The following is a 22,407-nucleotide window of genomic DNA, read 5'->3' on the forward strand; positions in this document are numbered from 1 at the left end:
AGTGGATCAGATTGTGTCACACATATTTTACATAAAATACCAGACTCATCGCAAGTGGAGGTCAGCAAGTCCCATGGTCGTCAAATGTTCTTTGCATTCCTATAAACCATGTGACTTGAAGATAATTAAATTGGAGTGACCTCCACTTGATGAGTCTGGTATTTAATCCTAGCTATTATGTAAAAAGAGACACATAATATAATAACCACCAACAAGTACATCCTTTTGATATGAATGTACAGATCCATATCTGAACAAATTTAAATTTATAAGTATGGATGGCTACAAATATTTGTAATGCAATCAGGCAAAATTGATTTCAAGATCACATCAAATTGATCAACTTTGAAATTTAATCTCAACCCAACCCCCCAACCCCCACCATGACCTTTTCAGGACTTCCTGGCACCTTTTTATGAAACTACACATCACTGGTTTGGAATCGGCACCCCCAAATTGACCATGAATCATTGTCAAACAGACACACATTTTAAAACCTGAAATGGTTAAATATACGGTCCAAAACACACATACATGTATACAGCATCAACATGGTGAGGGGGTCGATTGTATGTACCATTACCCCTTATCAAAATATTTATCCCCTCCCTCTCATTCCCAAAAATGCAGATTTTGTCTAAGGGATCGGATAGCATGTTTTGTAGGACCTGAGAGTACATCAAATCAATGTTTTCAAAAAATCTATCTGAAGGATATTCCTTGTATTCTGAATGCAATTTTGTGTGTCTGATGTGCTCTCAGGTCCCACACAAATACTGTGCAAATGTCCCTATCTATCAAAATATTATACCAGCTTTTTATGATTCCAAAATTCCCACAATTATTATTTTCAGGCATTTTTGTCAAAATTTAAGCACTTTTCCAGATTTTTTGTATGAATGTGTGTGTAATCTCATGCCTGCTAAATGTTTGTTTAACCTTTGATATTAAAAACCAACACCTTTAAAAGTCATCTATTATAAAATAGGTACCGTAATGGGGTTACGCATCCAGTAAACAACATGGGGTGATCGTTGAGTTAACATTTTGTATTGTATTGCTACATTAGTGGAACCACTAAAGTGATTTTGGGCATCCTTACACCTCAAATAATAAAACTTTTTCTATGCCCCCTATGCTTCCAACCAGGGGTCAAAGGTCATAATGGGGGATTGTTTTAAGGCCCCACTGCGACCTTCAATCCCTTGTGGGAACTACGAGGGGGGGGGACATAAGAAAAAATGGAACCAATTAAATTTTTATCTTTTCAGGTTTAAGGATGCCAATTTAAAACACATTGGTTCCACTAGTGTAGCAAAAGAAAATCCCTAACTCATAGCACCCTGTACTACCCCAGCCCCAATAAATCCAAGCTGTGTCCCTGATTGTAAAACTTTGGGTTGGTTAACTGTACAGTCTTTCTCTCATCTATTACATATATAGATGGCAATAATTGAATATCAACACAAAAAATATAAACATGAGAAGAGCAGTTATTTTCCATAGGAGTAGGACTACATTTTCAAGCTTTTCTGACTGAAATTAAATGCAAGTCTTAATACCTTAAAAGATCAAATTTGACATAATTTTGACCAACACAAAAACTAAATAAAGAATACTCTTTCTTGTGCTTTTCTATAACTCTGTAGTCTGTACTTTAAAAAAAATGTAAAAAATGTGGTGTAAAAAATAACTCGATACAACTACAACCAGTCCACTTGGCTTCATCAAGGCAATGCTGTCAGTATGTGCTCCCGTGTGTACAGTATTGAATTGTGTGTGTTGTTTACCAGTCCGGTCCGACTGCTTGATCAGGAAGTACTGCCGAATCAGGCAGCATGTTGCCGAGTCAGGTAGCAATGGCATGGTATCCCACAATGCAATGCTCTATTTCAAATAGAGCATCTTATACCTTTATTTCTTGGTTTAGAGCAAAGAAGTAGGTAAAATATATAAAATTATCAATGGATGTACAATTAGTAGTATTCTTTCATCAATTTTAGTTAAAATAATGTTAATTTGCCTATTTAAATCAAATTTAAAAAAAACGTTAGAAATTATTGTTTTGTTATTTAAATTATTTTCCTCCCGGTGAAAAATTGTCAACTTACATGTAGCTCATGTGTGTCAAAGTCAATTTTCCACCGATCTTTTCACCATGAACAATTTAGTCCTTAGTCTGTCAAATTCGAAAGGGTTACCAAAGCCTGTGCTGCCTGACTCGGCAACATGCTGCCCGATTCGGCAGTACTTCCTGATCAGGCAGTTGGACCGGACTGTTTACACCCCCAATTAAAGGGTGTGCATCTACTGTTGATGTGACAAAGTACTGCTTTGACTACCTCAAGAAAGCCAAATAAGACTACAACCTTGGCGAATAATGTTGCCACACCTGAGCGTTAATTGGCCAACATCCTTCCCCGCTCCCCTATTGCAATGTTGATTTGGACAAAATCGTCATCATGTCTACATTTCAGTCTCCCAACATTGAAAGATGGGGGTGGGGAAGGGGAGAGTCTAAATTGAGTGTGCATGCATTTTTGCAACTATTATACAAAGATAATGCGGTACTGTAAAATATTTACCTCTGGCGATTTCTTTATTTTAACACCAGCACAGGCTGGTGTGGCAACGAATTTCCGCCAAGGTTGTAGTTCTGGAACTCGGCTAGCATGGCTAGTGAATACAATTTGAAATATTATTGCTGGATAGATACAAATTTTGGTTTATGTTCTATGTTTTTTGTTTGTAAAAGTTCTATGAATACAAATTTCTTATAAATCCTTTGTTTGGAGCCAATTGATGAAAGAATGCAGGGCCTCTATAGGTTAAAGTATCATGTGCATCAGAGGACTTTTATGACAAGCAACAATCACACGTAACCTGCAAAATATATACAAACAACCACTTTGTGGATACCATATTCCATAATATGTTGCTTCAAGTAAGTCTTGTTTTCAGTATTTTACAGTAACATGATTTAATTTGATTTACTTGTCTTTTTCAGAAACAGAAACATAATTGCATTGTAAGGTGCATCAAGTTACATCATTTCGTCTTAACCATTAAAAGGCATGCATTTTGGTCTGTTAGGGAAATTAGACCTTGCAAATGATTGCCATTTCATATTTATCAACTCTGTTGTTTTCTTTATCTAATTTTTTAATGAAAAAAGTACCTAATGCTAAAGCATTTTCCACCCTGATGTGGCAGTGACGTCAATTCGTGTGCACATCTATGTGGCGTCTTTAAGCGTGTGTACGCCAACCCTTTGAGCGATTTGTAGCTGCGCCCAATTAAATGCACACTGACATCACTGCCACATCAGGGTGGAAAATGTTTGACTTATCAGTCACTTTCAACCAATTTCAACTTTTTTATATTTTCACCGGTACCCCTGATAGTGCCTTTAAACGGTAGTTCACAAGTGTATGACCTCACTCCTCTCCTCATGTAAGTAGTGATGTTTCCCAACAAACCACATCACTGCAGGCAGTGACGGTGCTACGGGGCGCATTTGCACCCCAAGTATTTATCTTTCCCCCGGTCCCCCCTTTTGAGGCAAAATCCCCAAAACTACATAAATTTCCACTTTTTGCAGCAATTTTGCACAAAATTTGTTGATTTTGTTCCCCCCCCCCTGCCTGGGACTTATGCTGCAGCTGGACTGACTGAGCAGCCATGCTCTTGGATAACTGCGTCTTACTGTATACTATACATGTATGTGATATGTTGTTCCACGATAGCCACATTATCATTCATTATTCAAAAGACCTACAAATTTACCTTTTCGATAAATTCCCCAAGCCTTTCTGGGTAGACCAGATGTTGTCACGCCAATGTACATAATTACTGCACACTTTATGGCTTTCACATGCGCAGTAAAGATGTTTGCTAAACAATGTGCACATCAGCCTGACGTAAAATGATGATATCTCAGGTCTACCTGCAAAGACTTATGGGATTTACCAAAAAGATGAACACACAAGTTTACGCACATGCATACAAACTATAATCGTTTATTTCTCATGCGCTACTCTATCAACTATTATCTGTTTTGTAACTGCTGCTATTATGTGTACTGGGCTATTCTGTTTAAAACCCACCCCCGCACTTTTGGGGGAGATTTAGGAATTTCAATCAAAAGTAAAATTGATAGTTCTTTTCAGAATGGACATGGGTTTTGAATACTGTATATTGAATAGAATACTGTTTATTTGAATACTGTATATTCATGAAAATTATAGCTTTTTTCAACAGGAATAAGCAAGCTATGATGATATGATGATGATAACAGTTGTCGAGGTGAATATACAAACAAAGGTTTCTCGCTCAGTTAAGGGATCTAAAATGGCGTTTATTATGCGTTCGACAGTATTTTTTGTGGGACATGAGAGCACCTCAGACCTATCGAATTGCATTCTGAATCTGAAGCATGTCTTTCTGATATCAAATAATTTTCATTTTTTGAAAATCACAATATAATACAAATTTTATGACAAATTATAAAAATTTGATATTTTTCAAATTTTTGATATATAACAGTCCTCCAAGTAAATTATATAAATCTAATGTTATATTCTTAAAGTGTATGTAGCAGGAGGAAAAGCCGACGGTCAATTGAAAATTTTGACCTTTCATATTGAAGATATGGATTTTTTTCCCAAAAGAACTAATTTTTTTGGTGTTTTGGGAAAAAAATCCATATCTTCAATACTGAAAAGGTCAAAATTTTCAATTGATCGTCGGCTTTTCATCCCACCTACATACACTTTAAGTATAAATCATCAGATTTCTAAAGTTTACTTCAAGTACTGTTAAATATCAAAAATATCAATTTTAATGATTTGCCATAAAATGTGTATTAAATTGCTAATTTCAAAAATCAAAATTATTTGATATCAGAATGACATTCTTCGTATTCAGAATGCAATTCATGTCTGATGTGCTCTGATGTCCCACAATAAATACTGTCCAAACGTTCATACCCCAGCCCTTAATATACTGAAAAATTACAAGTCAAGACTTCAGATATCACAAATATCTTCCCTGCTGTGCCAGAGCATATTGCCATCCACTGTACCAGTCACCAAAACCTGTATATTCATGAATGAGTTCTTGTTCAAATATAATCATTTAATATTGAGCTTTTCCATTTGAAATCCAGACATCCCATATGGACTAGGCCTATATGACCTTATTCTCTCACACATGATGTGTGAATTTGAAATGGAGTTACCTAAATGGGCAACTCCATTTGAATTCTGGACTGCAACCCCTGTGTGGGAGATTAAGGGCATGTTGTCTGTAGGGGGTGTATGGATAAAAAAAATGGAAATCAGCAATATATATATCACCAATAACATGCTTTCCAAAATTGATACATGGATGATTTTGCTCTCATCATGGCACATACAAATTTCTAATCATTGCACATAAAGTGATACATGTGATTACTTTGGTATCCTCTCTGGTCTCATTCTGTTGCTATGGAAAAACTATGAAAAATACTATTGCTTTGGAATTTGAAGGAAATCCAACTGGAAGATGATTTGGAAATGTCTTTCATGTGACATGATCTGATTCAATCAGACCAAAGTTGGCAATAATGAAATTGAGATATAGGCAAAAACAAGGAGCAAAAATAATCTAAAACATAAGAAATTAACATATAAATGTTCTTAACTTTCTAACCAAGTGCCTAAGAATGCAAATGCACTCCTTTGCCTTAGGGTAAATTTCGCCTACAAATAGAGAGCTCCTCTACTCTGAAAATCCCAACAAGAAGAATTGCTCTTATTTGCTGGTGGGATTTTTTACGGGAGGGCACTTTTAGTTTTTGCCTACAATTCCAATTACATCAAGGAAGCCCATGTGGATATGCGCCATTAGGCGAATCTTTATGGTATGTTGGGATGTGAGGATTTCAATATCAATAAGCGTAGGTCCTGAGTTTATAATTGGGAATAACTCAATTAAAATTTTCTGACTTTGGTCTTAGTACATTGGATCAGATTATGTCACATTTGTTTTTCAAGCCATCCCTTTCAAGTCTGATAATCATACAGCTCCATTATTGGGGTTTCCAGCTTTGAAACGTTTAGGTGATGAATTCAATGGACTACTAGGCTGGTCCTGTTTCTGTGCACCCTGAGACTTATTTGTCTCTTCCTTCGCTTTGTCTTCCCCATCCACAGGCACTTTGTATATAACAAATGTTGCTGCCAAAAATGCAGCAATAAATGCACAGACAGAACCAAATAGTACAATAGAGAGTTCAGTGTCGGTGGCATCGATGATTGCCCCCAATATGGCCGACACAAGAATTTGTGCAAGGAAGTTGGTACTACAGATGCAAGCCACATCAGTGCCTATACCACGCCGCTTACGTGATGGGTCACTACTCATTTTCTGCAAAAAAAAAAAAGGAAAAATACAATTAACTCAAATACAGATAGATTTTGTGGATTTTGAAAAGACATCACAGTACTTTTGTAATACTGCTGAACCATTGACCATTGCAATTCTAGCAGACAATTGTCAGGTTTTTTCTCATTTGACTTTTTATATTATTTGCCACAAAATTGGTAAAATATTTTGCCAAATAATAAAATTGTACCGTATAAACACTAATATATTAAAAAAGAGCCTGACTAACTTTTTAATCATTGTTTACCATTGTTTCTTGTGGTGGACTTATGTGCCAAAATAGTATAAAAAAAAGCAAACCCTGACTTTGGAGCTTGGCAATACAAAATTTTTTTTAGGCAACATAACTATTATTGTTTTTTCTTCATTAACAAAAATTCATTTATTATACCATTCAGCAAATTACTTCAGCGGTGTCCGTTTGCCTTGTCTGATTATTGCATAAAAAGAACAAGGTCATGTGTTGCTACGCAGCTTGACCATCGAATGAGGTGCCGATGCAGGAGCTCTATAGACACCGGCACCAGAATCAAGCAAATTACGGCATGTCGATGTGATGATGACATGATTCAGTTAGCCAATCAGAATCCCACTTCTGTATACATGGTATATGCCATAAACTGCACCAAATTTACAGACCGCTGAATCTTTCTGCTGAAAACTATAGTCTTATAGTATTGTAAGCAACGCTAAGACAGCAACCATATTTTATGGCACTTTCCCCACAACTTTTATACAGAGCAAACAAGGGGGAATTTAGAGTTTGGAGAAAAAAGTGATGCTTGGCACCTGACCCACTGTACTTACCCGATAGCTTTCATGGTAACCAGCCAAAATACTGAATGGTATGGTTGTCACAGTAACAAACTGTACACCAACGGTGACACAGAGAAGTAAAGTGATCCAGACGCTGTCACTGAAGATTGCCATTAGGCCCATACCTACAGCAAAGATTACTTGACCCCATACGTAGATTGTATATGTGCTAACATACTTGGAGAGTTTTGTCAGGACCACTGAAACAACAATGTTTTGAATAAAAATTATTCTTGAGAAAACTCCTGCAATTTTATTGGTTTTTAGCAGTGGCATCAATCCATCTTGAAAAGTGCATGGAAGCAATTGGCCAAAAAGTGGCTGAAAATAACAAAATTGCCAAAAAGTGAGAAAGACATGTCCTACAGACTCCCCCCACTCCTCAAAAAAAATTGATGCCCATGGTTTCTGACCATGTTTATGTAGTAGATAAAGGGTGAGAAACGGACCATTATCAGAAATAATGGGCGTGTTGTTCATGACTGGTGAGATGTTAGTTGGTTTGAGGTTGAGACCCCGACACGGGTGAAACCTCAAACCAACTAACATTGAGCCAGTCATGAACAACACGCCCATTATTTCTGGTAATGGTCTGTTTTGAACCGTTTATCTTACATATAACTGGTAGCAAAATTAAATTGTTTGCATCAAAATATGTATATATAATTGTTTAAAATAAGTTTAATGCCAAACTTTACTTTGTTGAATTAAAAAGACAAACACCTCAGACGCCAGCATCATCAAATAAATAATAGTTATTGATCTCAATTTACATCTGTATTTGAAGTGGTTTGGTAGGTTATTAATCCGCTGGAGTGTATTCACCCCGTGACCATTGTTATTCAAATGATTAATGAATAATGCAAAGAGTTGTCAACGTTTGTTCTACGGTTTCAACACCATGAAATTTATATGATAGAAAAATGTGAGTAACCAGATATTTGAAGCACCTAGTAACGTCCGGCAAGGCCCGCAGAGCTTGCACAGTGATTGCTCGCGGGCAACCCAACCCAAACCTCCACGTGGTGTCGGATGGGTAACGCTAACTTGGGCAATGGGGAAACAGGCGTGGAAGCGAAGATTTGGCGTATTCGAGGACCATGTTTAGTTTTGGCCACGGTATAGCCACTTCTTCAGCTGATTCGGCCTAGCGTGGCTCTGAGAAGACACCGTTTGGTTTTTGAAAGGAAATTTACGCACAAGCATCCGAGAGGAAATAGAGCAAAAGTATCCGTACATGTTCAGCATAGCATAGACAACGTGCAGTGAAGCAGAGAAAGAATTCATGGTATTGAATAGGATCGAACAAAGGTATTGTTTACGAGAGATTTGTACAGCTGGTGGTGCACATAGCCGTAGCAGCTGAAAGCACCAACCTTCTTCAAAAAAAGCAAAAGCAAAAGCACCTAGTAACGTAGTGTCCAATGGTGCTCCCCATTATGGGTAGGTCACAGTAAGGCTTTGCACCCCAGCCTCTTGACCTGTAATGAGTACCGCAGGTTAGTTGCGAAGCTCCCCTGGTCAGGTAGTATCCCGGGGGTTCTTGCCTAGTAGCTAATTAGTATGGACCGTTGAGCGTTTTTGGGTTGGGCAAGGATAAAGACGGATTCCCTTCTAGAAACTAATGGCAAGTTTATATACATGTACTGAGTATACCTTCAACGAAACTGTTACTTTTCATTCATGAGTATTACCTCGTTATGCTAATTAAATTTTATTTTGCATAAATTTAACTGTTAATGTTATACGGACTGCAGGTAGCCCTCTATAATTTTCTCTTGCCATGTAACATTTGCATTTCAATTGAGCTATAAATGCATTTGTTTTGTAAGTCTACCTGAGACTAGTAACCAACTCAGATTCTACATGTATGTTGCGATCCTTTCCATAGTGTTTCTAGAATGTCCATGGTATTCCTTTTGTTTAGCTCGCAGCCCGAGGCCGTTATCTTGAGCTATTGAGTTGATAATGGTCTCTGGGCAGCTAGCTACCTCCATTACTCTCTAAGAGGTAATGGTTGGGGCAGCGAACCTTAAACAAAAGAAATACAATGGATAATCTGTGAATAGAAAAGGGCTAGACGTATATGAGAGGATATAACATGGCTGAAGCTCGAGCGATGGTGCACTGCTTGACACAACTAAAATCCTGGGGAAAAAATGTTGACACACTTTGCTTCACATTATATATTGTATGTGTAAGTTTCACTCGCCTTGCCAATTTTGATAGGGCACACATTTCATTTTGTTTAGTACAAATGTGCTAACTCTTTAGCCAGTGCTAGTGGTGTAGCTGCCCTACTCTGTCAGGGGGGGGGCAAGAACTATCACAGGTGGGGTCTAGGTGCGTGTGTAAAAACAAAACAAAAATAAAGTCCTCTTTTAGTCATGACCACCCCCTGCCCCCGGCAGCTACTTGTTTGTAGCAAGTTTCTTCAAACACTACTGTTAAAGGCCCTTTCAGTGATTTCACAGGAACATTAAAAAAATGGAAATTTGTCAGAGTTGCTTAGAAATAAAGAATAAGTCTACAGAATTTCATTAAACCACTTTTCCCTGAATACATCGACAAATTAGTCAAAAACAGAAGTTTTAGAAAGGTTTTCTACTTCAACTCAGATCGACTTGAGAAAATCGAGATTTTCGTACAGTGCGCCAATTAATCGACTGGAAAAACTTCCTAGTCCAGTGTTTCTAACACGGGGAAGTAGAGTCTAAATTGATTTAAAACAGACGCTTAATTTTTGTAGTAGAAAACAAAATAAGCAATTTAAGGTCACCGAGGCAAACTAACGGTCAATTCAAATATGAAAAACAGTTAAAATTGTGTATTTTGTTTAAAATAGTAGCTACTGATGTAATAAGTAGTAGAAACAATACATAACGCGTGTTGGTACGTGGAGAGTGAGCTTCTTTCGATCTCGAGTCGGACTTTTTGTACTGTCAGTATCAAAAGTCCAGAATCATGCAAATGCTTTATTTTGTCTAAAATACACGGCTTTCGAATCGAACCACTAGCAGGCTATGTTAGCACATCTATGCCAATTACAAAGGTAACAAAATCTGAATTTTGATGATTTTTACGATCGTCCGGATGAGCAAATCACTGAATGGGCCTTTAAGTGCAGATGTTGGACAACTGATGTATACTCTGATTTGCTCATAATCGGCAGGAAATATTAGGCTCTTACCACTACGCCGCTTGAATAAACCAACTAAGAGTGATTTAGTTGACATGTCTGGTCTATATTGTGTGTGTTAAATAAAGTAGGCAAAATATAGGACTTTAATAATTTACCGGATGTCTCTTTCATTTCAAAAGCATTTTTTAGTGCTGTAATCGATAAGCTTTCTGGGTATCGATATGTCGGGAGGCAAACATCCGACATGTCGATACTATTATCGATACTCACGCAGTTTGAAACACGGATTTGAGTTTACCAATTTTATTATCAGTAAGTTCCAGAAACAAGTTAACAACAAGTGTATTGAAGCCTAACAGCTAAAACTACATGGATCATGCATCAAACAAACGAAAGTGGTATTGCAAATCCGCAATTTTACATGACTTTGGCAATGTGTGCCATGTCGTTTGTGTATCGATACTGACATTGAGTGTTTCGACATGTCGGAAGTCTATGTATTTTCCGACTATCGATACTTACGACAATCGATTACAGCACTAGCATTTTTACATACATGGCTCTGTATCTTACCTGCAAGTATCATTACAGAGACACCGAATATGACCATCCCCCAGCAACCCATCTGTACACCATCCTGATATGCAATTCTTTCTGGGCTTCCAACATCAGCCTTGGGGTCACCTGTAGAAATATATAAAACCATTAGCTTTGATTAGTATAGTGAAGAATCTTTGTGCAATGTATGTGCATTATTTGTAAGCCATTCAATTGAAATGCTCACACTACTCTCTAAATTCCAAAGAGTGAAAAAGTCAATCCTCCTCAGAGTGACTCTTCGGGTCAATCGAAAAGATTGACATTTCAATCTACCAAGAGTGAAAATAACATATTTTCCTCCATATGAGTAAAATTTTCACTCTGCAAAGAGTGAAATTTCAATCTTTTTAGAGTGAAATTTTCAATCTTTTCACAGAGTGTTCCCTCAGCACAGTCTCTCTCGATTGAAGTGTGTTTAAATTTAATAAACATAAATAAACTTCAATCGAGAGAGATTGTGCTGAGGGAACACTCTGAAAAGATTGAAAATTTCACTCTAAAAAGATTGAAATTTCACTCTTTGCAGAGTGAAAATTTTACTTGTATGGAGAAAAATATGTCATTTTCACTCTTGGTAGATTGAAATGTCAATCTTTTCGATTGACTCAAGAGTCACCCAAGGAGGATTGACTTTTTTCACTCTTTAGAATTTAGAGAGTAAATCCTAGTACTTCATATTAGATTAAACATCTGGGATTTGGTTGTTGCATGTTTATTGTATTTATTGCCAAATCACCTTTACAAAACTGTGTTAATTTTATTCATTAATGTCACATAAAGTGGACCAATCTGACATTTTGCATACATCTATTTACAGGTGAGCCCTTTTTCACAGAGGGGAAGGAAAGAAGGAAGAAGATGAAGAGAATTTTCATTTTCTCGGGTGCGGTTTTGAACCCCCGACCATGGCTCATAAAAGTGGGGAATTTGGGAAGCTCATTCCCAGGAAATGTTGGGTGTTTGGAGGGAAATTCTGGTATTTGGAGGGATCTTTGTTGTTAAACATGCTGAGATATCAGTTTTGTCAAAAAATCCTGAAATAACAAAAAATGTACTTTCCCCATACATTTGTACAAGATCTTCTGACAAAGTTTACCTTTTATTTTGTCTTCAACATATTCCCTATGATAATAATAAATAACATCCATAAAATCATGAAATTTCCTGAAGACTGACAACACTGAACATGCTATAAATTGTGGGAAATTTAGCTTGCTTCCCAGGAAATTTTTCGAGCCCTGTCCCGAGCTCTCGGATGCTAAACACGCTCATGGCCATACCTTGCCACGATATGCTTGAATGAACCGCTTAATGTTAGAAAAATATCACACAAGGCTTCAACTATTCACTTATGTAAAACATAATAGCAAAACAACCTCATAGTAGACTGATATACTACATCTTTAGGACATTCAGCCTAGAACCTCCCAATTATAAGCTCTTCACTAACAGTCAACATTAATGGGTATATTTTCACAGGAAAATTTTCTGGACACATGACCAATGCATTTCAATGCAAGTGTAACCTCGAGCCTGATCTCTGACCCCGGCGGCGGTGACCTTACTATTCAAGTCTTAGTAATTTTGAATTGGAATAGTATTCTTGGCTGCAATTTCGATAGAAATTTGTGCATTGCAAATTTATTGAACATCATGCAATCTTAATTACTTTACAATATCATCAAAACGTAATTTCAAAAATATCTACCTATGGAAAAAAATATATATCTACGGAAACTCTTAACATAATATTATTAACATGCGACAAGTTATTTATTTTGCATCAAAGAAGGAATTCTTCCTATTCAAATACATTGGTAGACCACCCGCTGTGCTCAGGGTCACATTCCATAATGCTAATATATGTCTGCGCCCATGGGTGTCATATATATATATTTTTTATGTAATGTCTTTGATTTTTATGGAAATAAAATATGAATATGTCCAGAAAATTTTGCTGTGAAAATTTACCTATTAATTTTGACTGACTAAGCAATATAGTGACTTACCATTGTACACTACTTGTCCCATATAATCTGTAAAGAAGAGGAATTGTGTGAGCACAGCAGACCAGCTAAACAGATGTGTTATAGAGAGCCATCTCATCTCTTTGGGCATCTTTATGATTGAAACAACCACTTGCAAAGCGGACATGTGTTCTTCCTCTTCCATCTCCTGGTTAGGCTCATTCTCTGATTCTGTGATTGTCTTGGTAAGAAAAGCAATGACAAAACATAATGTATACTGTATTTGACCTCATCAGGACCCGGCCAGCCCAGGGCACTTAATAGAATAATTTCAAGACTGCTTTAATATCCCACTTCTTTAGTATACTATAATAGATGTTCCAAAAGTCATTTACTTTTTGCATGCAAACAAAGCTATAGACCACTTGACATGTGACGTCATTGCCCTGCAATATGCGCGCAATTTCCATTGTTCTTTGCCCTGCAGTGTGCGTATGCATCGTAGTTTGCTCAGGGCACATGTATTTTACATTGCCCACCACATTTCATAGAGAGAAAACCATTGAACAGTGTAGCGGTTCATTCAAGCATATCGATAAACCAGTCCCTCGCTTTTGTTGATAAACAAAGATGTCAAGTGGTCTATAGGAACTGTACACAAATTTCAATGATTACAATTTTGACCTGTCCAAATAACAAATGTCTGAGCAATATAAAAATAATAATAACTTAAAATATTGAACACGAAGGCAGAATAAAAGCGTGTTTGTATTTTTATTTTCAAATCTGGAAACAATGGCAGGATTCCTAGCATTTCACAAAAACAAAATTTCCTGTTTTTGCCTGGACAAATTTCCAATATTCCATGAAAATATCAGGGTGTGGACTGTTTCAAACAACTAATAAAGGTGGAGAAGGGAGGAAATATATGCAGCTGAAGGGTTGTACATTGTGTGCCAAAAATGACAAAATGATTGTCTTATTGTAGGCACCGGAGTTTCGCGCGATCGCGCAAAAAGATCACGATTTTGGGGGTCCATCGCGATTTTGGTGGTCCATCGTGAATTTTGAGAATTTTGCCAAATACAAGTAATCATGCATAATTCGCAAACACAGAATCAGATCCAACTGAAATTTTGGGAATAAGCTTTTTTTGTGGATATCTACTAACAAATGTCATAAAAGGTTATGCTAGAATCACATAATACTCCTTTAAATGTACTTAACATTTAATTTTTATTGGTTTACTTCTTTCTCATATACATTTCATTGCACTTACCGCTAAGTCTTGCTCCGATATTGCAACATCACTAAAAACATCGCTACCAATGGAATGTGAACTATGAACTCTGACCCGCTGAGGTGAATACATGTGTCCAGCTCCATCAATATCATCCACCGATGTAGCATTCCTAAACCAGGTTTGCCTTGGGGAGTGCCTTATGAGGGTGTCATACGAAAAGGCACAATCCGGGCCTGTTAGTGGCTTGTAGATTGGAATGGACACAGTCCTAGAGTTTGTCCCTTCATCTAATAATGGCTTCCTCTCTTCATCAGTATTATTGTTTGGAAGTCGAATACTGGGTAGAGGAGTTTCTTTGACGCTTGTTAAAGTTAGTACGAAACATATGAGAGCAACTATCAGACAGAAAACAAACATGATAAACGCTTGGTCACCAATAACACTGAGGGCGGTGTTTTCCCAGTTTATGCTGTTTAGGATGTATCCCACTGCACCACCTAAACCTGCGATGTAATAAGGAAATAAAGAACATTCATAAAATACAATTATGTACTTCTGTATTATCATCATAGTACAATGACTCTTGTTTTACATTCCCAGTCCAATTTCACAAAAAATCACACACACAAAAAAAATTCAGTAAAAATCCTGTTCAACCCCGGCTGATTTTAATTTTCAAATGATTGGAAATTAGTCTACCGCCAAAGGTCATCATATTTGTGTGATTGTATGGGGGATTGATTTTTCCTCCCTAAAGATTATGAGTTCCAAGGTCCTATGTGTTCATATGTGAATATGGTAATTAAAAGAACATTGATTTCAAAATGAAAGACAAATGGCGATGATTTAAAGAAAAGATTAATTATTATGATATATCAGTGATACTGGATCTTGTTAATTGAAGGTAAACCACCTGCAGCATATATTGAGATCAATAATGCAATAAGAGACCTGTTCCAACAAAATGAGAGCAAAGCTGCTAATTGTGACTTTATTTAATATGTCCGGACTTTCTCTGGATCATAAGCTTTAAAATAATATGTGACTCGATCTACTCCATGGGGGCCAAAGGAGGCATTTTTGAAAATTGAGTTAGTATAATTATCATCTTGTACTAACATTATGGCTATCATATACCGAAAACACCAAAGGTAAACGTAATTGGTTCTAAAGTTATGAGGTTTTGTGATGTATATTTTCTTATGTATTTTATTGTTTTTTACTGCATTATTTTGCATTTATCTCAGTTTCAAATTTGCCGCCTTTGGCCTCCATGGACCAGATCATGTCACATATATAACTTGCCAGGGTTGCCCTCTCATTTGGTTTTTAAAAGTCAATATTTCAATCAAGAATTCTTTTGTTTTCTATTGTTTTCTGTTTTGTACAACAAAAAATATTTCTTCGCTGGCAACTTTCCACTCATTTTGTGAGAACATGTTTCATATTTTGTCATCTCATTTTCATTTCAAAGAAGAATTCTTTTGTTTTCTACTGTTTTCTGTAATGTACAACGAAAAATATTTCTACGCTTGCAACTTTTCACTCATTTTGTGAGAACATATTTCATATTTTTCATTTTATTCCTTGTATAAATTAAGACCAATCTTTAAATACAATACCATCCCTAACAGCCAAAGGTACCAAGCAGACTAAGCTATATTTAGATTGTTCTTTGGTTCGGAAATTAAATTCCAAGCTCTCAAGAACATGTGGCAGGCTGGTTATCTCTGAATATCTTCATGCATGCATCTCTATTACATCATAGCTCATCATCGCTGATCTATTTAATACTAAACACTATACACTGAAAGCTAATAGGGACATCAGCAAACAAATATGATTTTCATGTTATTATTTTATTTTGCTTATCGGTGATGATCTATTTAATACTAAACACTATACACTGAAAGCTAATAGGGACATTAGCAAACAAATATTTTTCATGTTATTATTTTATTTTGCTTACTTGCACCGGCGTGTCCAGGATCTTTTCCTGTGGGGGGCTCAGAGGGGCTTTCAGAATTATGCGGGGGGGGGGGCTTAATAGCTTAAATTGCCAAAAAACGGCTGATTTTACATGATTTTTAACAAAGTGTGGGGGAGCTTCAGCACCCAAAGGCCTCCCTAGACATGCCACTGACTTGTGATGTGATGCAATCTTTATAGACTAAAAAGTCTGTGCTGGTTCTTGCATACTGTAAGTCCACATAAAATTAATATTTAGGTTCTTGTCTTGAGGCATTTTTGAAATTTGGTGTTGTTAGCAGTTATAGTCCTTTTCCAACACATTTTTGGAAAATGATGAGGTTTTTGATATTAAGGCTATGATGGGTACAATTAGTACTAGTTTAAAGTGATTCATGTTGCGCAATTGATTAACATTTATTCTCATCATATTGCATTTCCAGAGTCAGTGTAAGGATTTATGGTTTATATCTAGTGTTATTGGGTTATCAAACTAATGGGCTAGCACTGGGACTATCAACCTGTAAATTACAATGTAGGCCTATAAGGTTCCCTTTAGAATATAATACAGGGTGTATCAAAATGATAGATACCCATCAATATCCAGTGAGCATGGACAGGAATGTAACATCAAAAATGTAGTATAGCATCTACCTTTTTTTCTAAATTTGTGTCATAAAAGGTTATTAAACAATAAAATGTAGTCATTTCAAATGATCTAATCTTAATGTTGATTTTGGAATAAGCAGGCATTTCAAACCTGATGGGTACCAATCATTTTGATACACCCTGTAAGAGAGTGGGTTTTAAAGTTAAACTGTCATGTGTAATTTTATGCCATCTTTTTGAAACCACAAAACAAGTGTATCATAATTAATCTATTTTTGGGGCGCCCTCTACGGAGGCGTCCCACAATATTGGCATGTACTTGTGAGTAGCTTCTAATTTCAGTCTTACTAGATTTACTCCGCTATTGTTGTGCTATTTTGCTAAAATTATGCCCTTGCTCAGAAATAAATCCACAATATGCTTGGATTTGATTTTATTATTGTTTTCTGTTATGCACAGGATAAAATGGTGTGCGATATTCTTTGTTTAAAAGACAAAATTAATGGATTTGTAAAAACACCAAATAAATCGAGACCTTTGACCTTTGTAACCACTTTGACCTTTGTAACCAGACGGTGACCAACACTATGGATTACAATAGCCTAATCTGAATGGCATAGTCCAATAAGCTCAAATAAACAATCATAGTGCAAAATTTGACCTAACTTGCAGAGTATGAGTTTTTGTACCCAAAGTTTCAAAGTCAGGCATCTTATCAAGATCAAGATAGTGATAGTGACATAACAATTAACACGCTTATCTTACCAAGGTCTTATCTATCTGCATGGTAATTGGAAATATTATTATGGTGTAGCCTATTTGTTTTAAGGATGAAACAACTGGCTCCTTTTGCATGGAAATTAGAACAAATTACTATACAAGCTGTATCAAAAAGTTTGGTACCCAGCAGTTTTGATAGTAATTGAAAAGCCTGGTTCTTCCAAATGCAATATCGGGTCCCCCTTAAAATGATAAAATGATCAGACCATAAATCTTTTGTGACTGTTTATGACATTAATCAACAAATTATGCGGATCCTAGATGTGTCGAGGATGTTATGTTTATGAACAAAACGTTACGTTTGTATTTTCAACATTGTTAATCATTGCTACGTGTATGTTAACAAATGAAAGTTCTGTAATTATTTTAATTCTTCAATGCTAAGTTAGTAAGTATTCTTTTGGATATCATCAAATTGTAAATCTCTAGTCAGATTTTCAGTGTGTTAACAACTATGTATCAAAGATGTTACGTTCATGTACAAAACATTAACGTTCTTATCTTGTAAACATTGTATACCCATATAGCTACTTTTGAAGAATGAATGTTCTGTAATTGTCTTTTATCCTTCATCTCTATTAGATTTTCAGTGTATTAGCAAGTAGATGATGTATATGTATCACAGACGTTATGATGTATATGTATCACAGACGTTATACATTCATAAAAACTTTTCTTTTGGTCAACATAGGGTAGATCCTCTTCTATACTATCCATCATATACCCCCTGCATAACGAAATTCAACAATATTCAATATCCAAAGCAATATCATCACTACAATATGCCCCAAAATTGAACTCCCCACCCCACATAATCGCAAATTGACACGACAGCTTCATTCCAATTCAATTTATTTCATCCAAAACGGTCCTGTGATACACCTTCCCCAATCAAACACATTTGTCTTGCATTTGATCATCTTCTACTCTTCCCTAGAAAAAATCATGATGATACCAAATCCCCGGGACCAAATCTAAACACCATGCCATGGAATTCACCATATCACGTCCAAGCTCACATAATTTGGGCGCCCCATTCCTTTTTTAAAGGAATTTTTATTAAGTCATTAGTGTAATTGTAGACTCACATAATCAAATCTCTGTTTACATGGTAATGTACCTACCTCCCCAGTGATGCTTGTGTATACTGACATGCTTGTTTACTGAAAACATATTTAGCTATATCCATTACAAGATTGCTCTTTGGGTAATAATAGAGCAATTAGGACTGCAAATAAACATACATGTAGTAACAACACAAATCATTGGCATACCAATGGGGGACCGGGGGTAGATGCACCCTGGCTCAAAATAACACAGAACTAATACTTAAACACTTAATAAAAACTTGTTTGTACAGTGAAGGTATGAGTGTTAATTTATAAACACTAAAACACAGGTGTTAAAAAGCACACTTTTAAAGACTATCTTGTGTTAAAAACATCTTCATATTTTTAAAAAAAATTAACACCCCTATACATTCATTGTACAAACATGTGTTTATTAAGTGTTCTCTGCTATTTTTGCAGTGTAGTCTGTATGTCTTTTCGAGGCAGTAAAGTCAAATCAAATTTTGAAATGTTCTCAAAAAACGCCCATTTTTGCATGAATCTTTTTGCTAGATGGATTCCTTGTGTCATTTCCTTTCTGAAAATAGGTACTTTTATATACTTCTTATCTTCCCATTTAGAGATACAATATCTATCTAAATTACTGCCTCAAGGAAGACATACAGACTAGCCTAGCATGACATATGTGACGCGATCAAGCAAAATCAGTCGGAACTCGGACTTATTAAATTTTCAGTTTCTTATCAGATAGTAATAAACATTTGCAAAGCTGCATTTTGCAGAAAACCCCATTGCAATTGAACAACTAGTTTCAAAGATATGAGCAATTTAAGAGTTTCCAAAACAAAAGAAAACAAAAGGAAATATTTCCTTTGTTTGGCTATATCTCTAAATCAATATTTCCGAGTTCCGACTGATTTTGCTTGATCGCATCACATATTCAAGTACCACACATGTACTAACCTCCCAGTAATGCTCGTATATTGAGACCTTTGTCTAAGTCTTCTTGATCACACACATCTATCATGTATGCCTTGGAGGGACTGTCGCAGGAATCAGCACTATAGTCTAGCAATACTACACCAATCATTGTGATGATTAAGCCTATGGTATGCTCTGAAAGAGGAAATATAATAAAATTATTAAATGTTATTGAGATGTAGCACTGATAATAAGGCACAACACATCCTCCGATTATTTTTCCGCTTTTCAAAGGTATATTTATAACTGAAATAATTTTTAATGAATCTACATTATAGCTCTACCAAAACTAAATACAGTTTTAGCAATACATATTAACACATTACTGGTAACATGGTTTTTAAAACTAATCTATGAAATGATCTACCGTAAGGATTCGCTTAATGACCCATATGGGCACCCTTCACATAACTAGAATTTTAGGCACAAACTAAAAGTGCCCTCCTATATAAAAAAAAACACCAGTAAATAAGGGCACAGACCCTTAATTCTTGTTAGAATATTCAGAGTATGGAGCTATTGATTTCTACGTAAAATGTACCCTAAGGCAAAAGAGCCCATGTGCGCCATTAGGCAAATCTGTATGATATTGGTAGTATGTATTTATTTGCTATCTTCAGTAGATAGCAATATAATATCTCCTTATTGTTTCAGACACAAATTATACTCTTGTAGCCATTATGGTATCTACATGTACACAATATAAAACTTGATGTTGATCAGATTGTAACACCATTGCACAAAATGTTGACTTTTATTATGGGTTAATTTATTTCTCCATGTTTTTCATTGTAATCAGGTATGCACTGATCAAATTAAATCTAACCAATTTTTGACAAGAGGATACTAGTGCAGTATTTATACAGCCCAGACTGATCCAAATTTGGCATGGGTTTTTTTGTCGTTATTTTAGTTTTGAGTTTTGGTTGTAGAAGATTTATTTTGACTGAAAAAAATATGTGCGCCAAAAATTTTCAGGTTTTTCAAGATTTTCAGTGAAAAATCCAGACTGACCGACTGACTCTACTTTGGTAAGTCCACTCGACCCCATCCATTCAATCTGGTGTGTTTTGCTGTGTTACAAAAGGTAACAAACCATCTGAGATATGGCAAATTATTATTTTTTGTTAATGTTATTGCAAGTGGAGTAATTGGGGGTGGGTTATTTAGAGAGTTCAAATATGGTGAGTTAATGTTGTTGGGAAAGTTCAAATAATGAAATATGATAGGTTGTCATATTGGAAGTGTTATGTTAAGTTGGGATGAAGTGGTGTGCATACAATATATGGCAATGTATTGGAGATGTTTCTACTTTAAGGGTCACCTGGAGAGTTCAAGTGTGGTGAGTTTTCACCTACCGTATTTCGTCAAATAAACGCCCCCGGGGGCGTTACATTTTCCCAAGGGGGGGCGTTTATTAGAGGTCATTTTTAGCATGACAATTCCCGTTAAAATCATTAGGTAAGCTTAAAAGTCACGCTAAAATGACGAACTATGAACTTTTGACACTGACTTTTGGTTCACTTCCAGGTTGCCGATGCAGATTTTTGCCAATTATTGACGCTATTATCAACCATGTGAGCAACTTGGTAAGCTTACTACACAAGATAGCATGGAAATATCAGAATTTTTGAAACATCTTGGTTGAAAAAAGTGGTGGGGGCCGTTTATTTGAGGGGGGGGCGACTATTTGACGAAATACGGTACACCCGATTTGAAAGAGTTATATGCGGGAGTTCTATTTGGTAAAAGTTGAGATGTGGACATGTGGTATACAACTGTCCCGTAACATTGACAGCACACCATATCCCAACTTTACAAACAAAACTTTCCAATACTAGTATGCTCAAGGTGACAACTTGCACCATATTGGAACTCTGGAACTCTCCAAATGCAACTCACCAAATAACCCTACCCCCACTTCATAACACCCCAAAAATATCAGTAACACTTATCACCTAGCTGGATCAATAAATAGCCCAACCGTCCCTGCATGCATGTAATGTTTAGCCTCGTAAAATAGCCTCAAATTATTAGCCTTGTCTTAGCTTAGCCTCTAAATATTGCGAGGCTTAACTAATTTAAATAATTAGGCTAATTTTCAGGCTAAGGCGAGGCCAAGATAAGGCTAAGACAAGGCTAATTATTATGAGGCTAATATTCCGAGCCTAATATTTTGAGGCTAATAATGTGAGGCTAATGATACGAGGCTAATTATGCTAATTATTTGAGGCTAATTATTTGAGGCTTATCTAATTTAAATAATTAGGCTAATTTTCAGGCTAAGGTGAGGCTAAGACAAGGCTAAGACGAGGCTAAGGATATTAAGGCTATTCACGAGGCTTATTTTCTGAGGTTAAGTTGAGGCTTAGATAAGGCCTCGACCTTTGGTAAGGGGTCTTACTTGTATCTGTATCTGACATTGCCATCCCAATATCTTCTCCACTTAAAAATAATGTCAGCCCTATAATGACTCCTATACACAGCGCCAGTATAAACGGTCGACGTCGTCCCCAGAAACACCTACACCTGTCGCTCAATGACCCAATCACTGGGTTCATTAGGAAACCCAAAGTTGGACTGAGAATCCATGTGATACTGTACAGTTGATCTGGAAGACCCATTTGGAGCAAAGTTGGTGTAACCAAAGCCGTCTCTGTAGCGTAACAGAACTCTATACCCATGGCAACGGTGTTGAGGGTAATCAGTTGCCAAAGAGTTCTTTTTGTGACCCGAGGTAATGTCTGATGGTGCCCGCCATCTTGGATGCTGCCATGAGCAGGCTGGACTGTGGAGCTGTAT

At 36.4% G+C, this 22,407-nt stretch overlaps 1 protein-coding gene across 1 annotated transcript; it reads right to left on the minus strand.

Moving 5' to 3' along the window:
- Positions 1 to 4,942: 4,942 nt before the first annotated feature.
- LOC140157311 (proton-associated sugar transporter A-like) lies at positions 4,943 to 22,390 on the minus strand. The gene is made up of 7 exons (XM_072180456.1): positions 22,010 to 22,390; positions 19,588 to 19,740; positions 14,234 to 14,700; positions 12,997 to 13,195; positions 10,961 to 11,071; positions 7,237 to 7,445; positions 4,943 to 6,411 (listed from the first exon to the last, which is right to left on the minus strand). Exons 1-7 carry the CDS (start codon positions 22,287 to 22,289, stop codon positions 6,061 to 6,063), a joined length of 1,770 nt encoding a protein of 589 aa, XP_072036557.1. The 5' UTR covers positions 22,290 to 22,390; the 3' UTR covers positions 4,943 to 6,060.
- Between the last annotated feature and the right edge of the window lie 17 nt (positions 22,391 to 22,407).

The sequence above is a fragment of the Amphiura filiformis genome, chromosome 7 (assembly GCF_039555335.1).
Source record: "Amphiura filiformis chromosome 7, Afil_fr2py, whole genome shotgun sequence".
NCBI classification, from domain to species: Eukaryota; Metazoa; Echinodermata; class Ophiuroidea; order Amphilepidida; family Amphiuridae; genus Amphiura; species Amphiura filiformis.

Coding starts and splice junctions, on each gene's coding strand:
- LOC140157311 (XM_072180456.1), bottom strand. CDS start 22,289: ATGGGTATAGAGTTCTGTTACGCTACAGAGACGGCTTTGGTTACACCA. Junction 13,196..14,233: donor TATCGGAGCAAGACTTAGCG/GTAAGTGCAATG, acceptor TTTCTTACCAAG/ACAATCACAGAATCAGAGAA. Junction 11,072..12,996: donor GGGACAAGTAGTGTACAATG/GTAAGTCACTAT, acceptor ATATTTCTACAG/GTGACCCCAAGGCTGATGTT.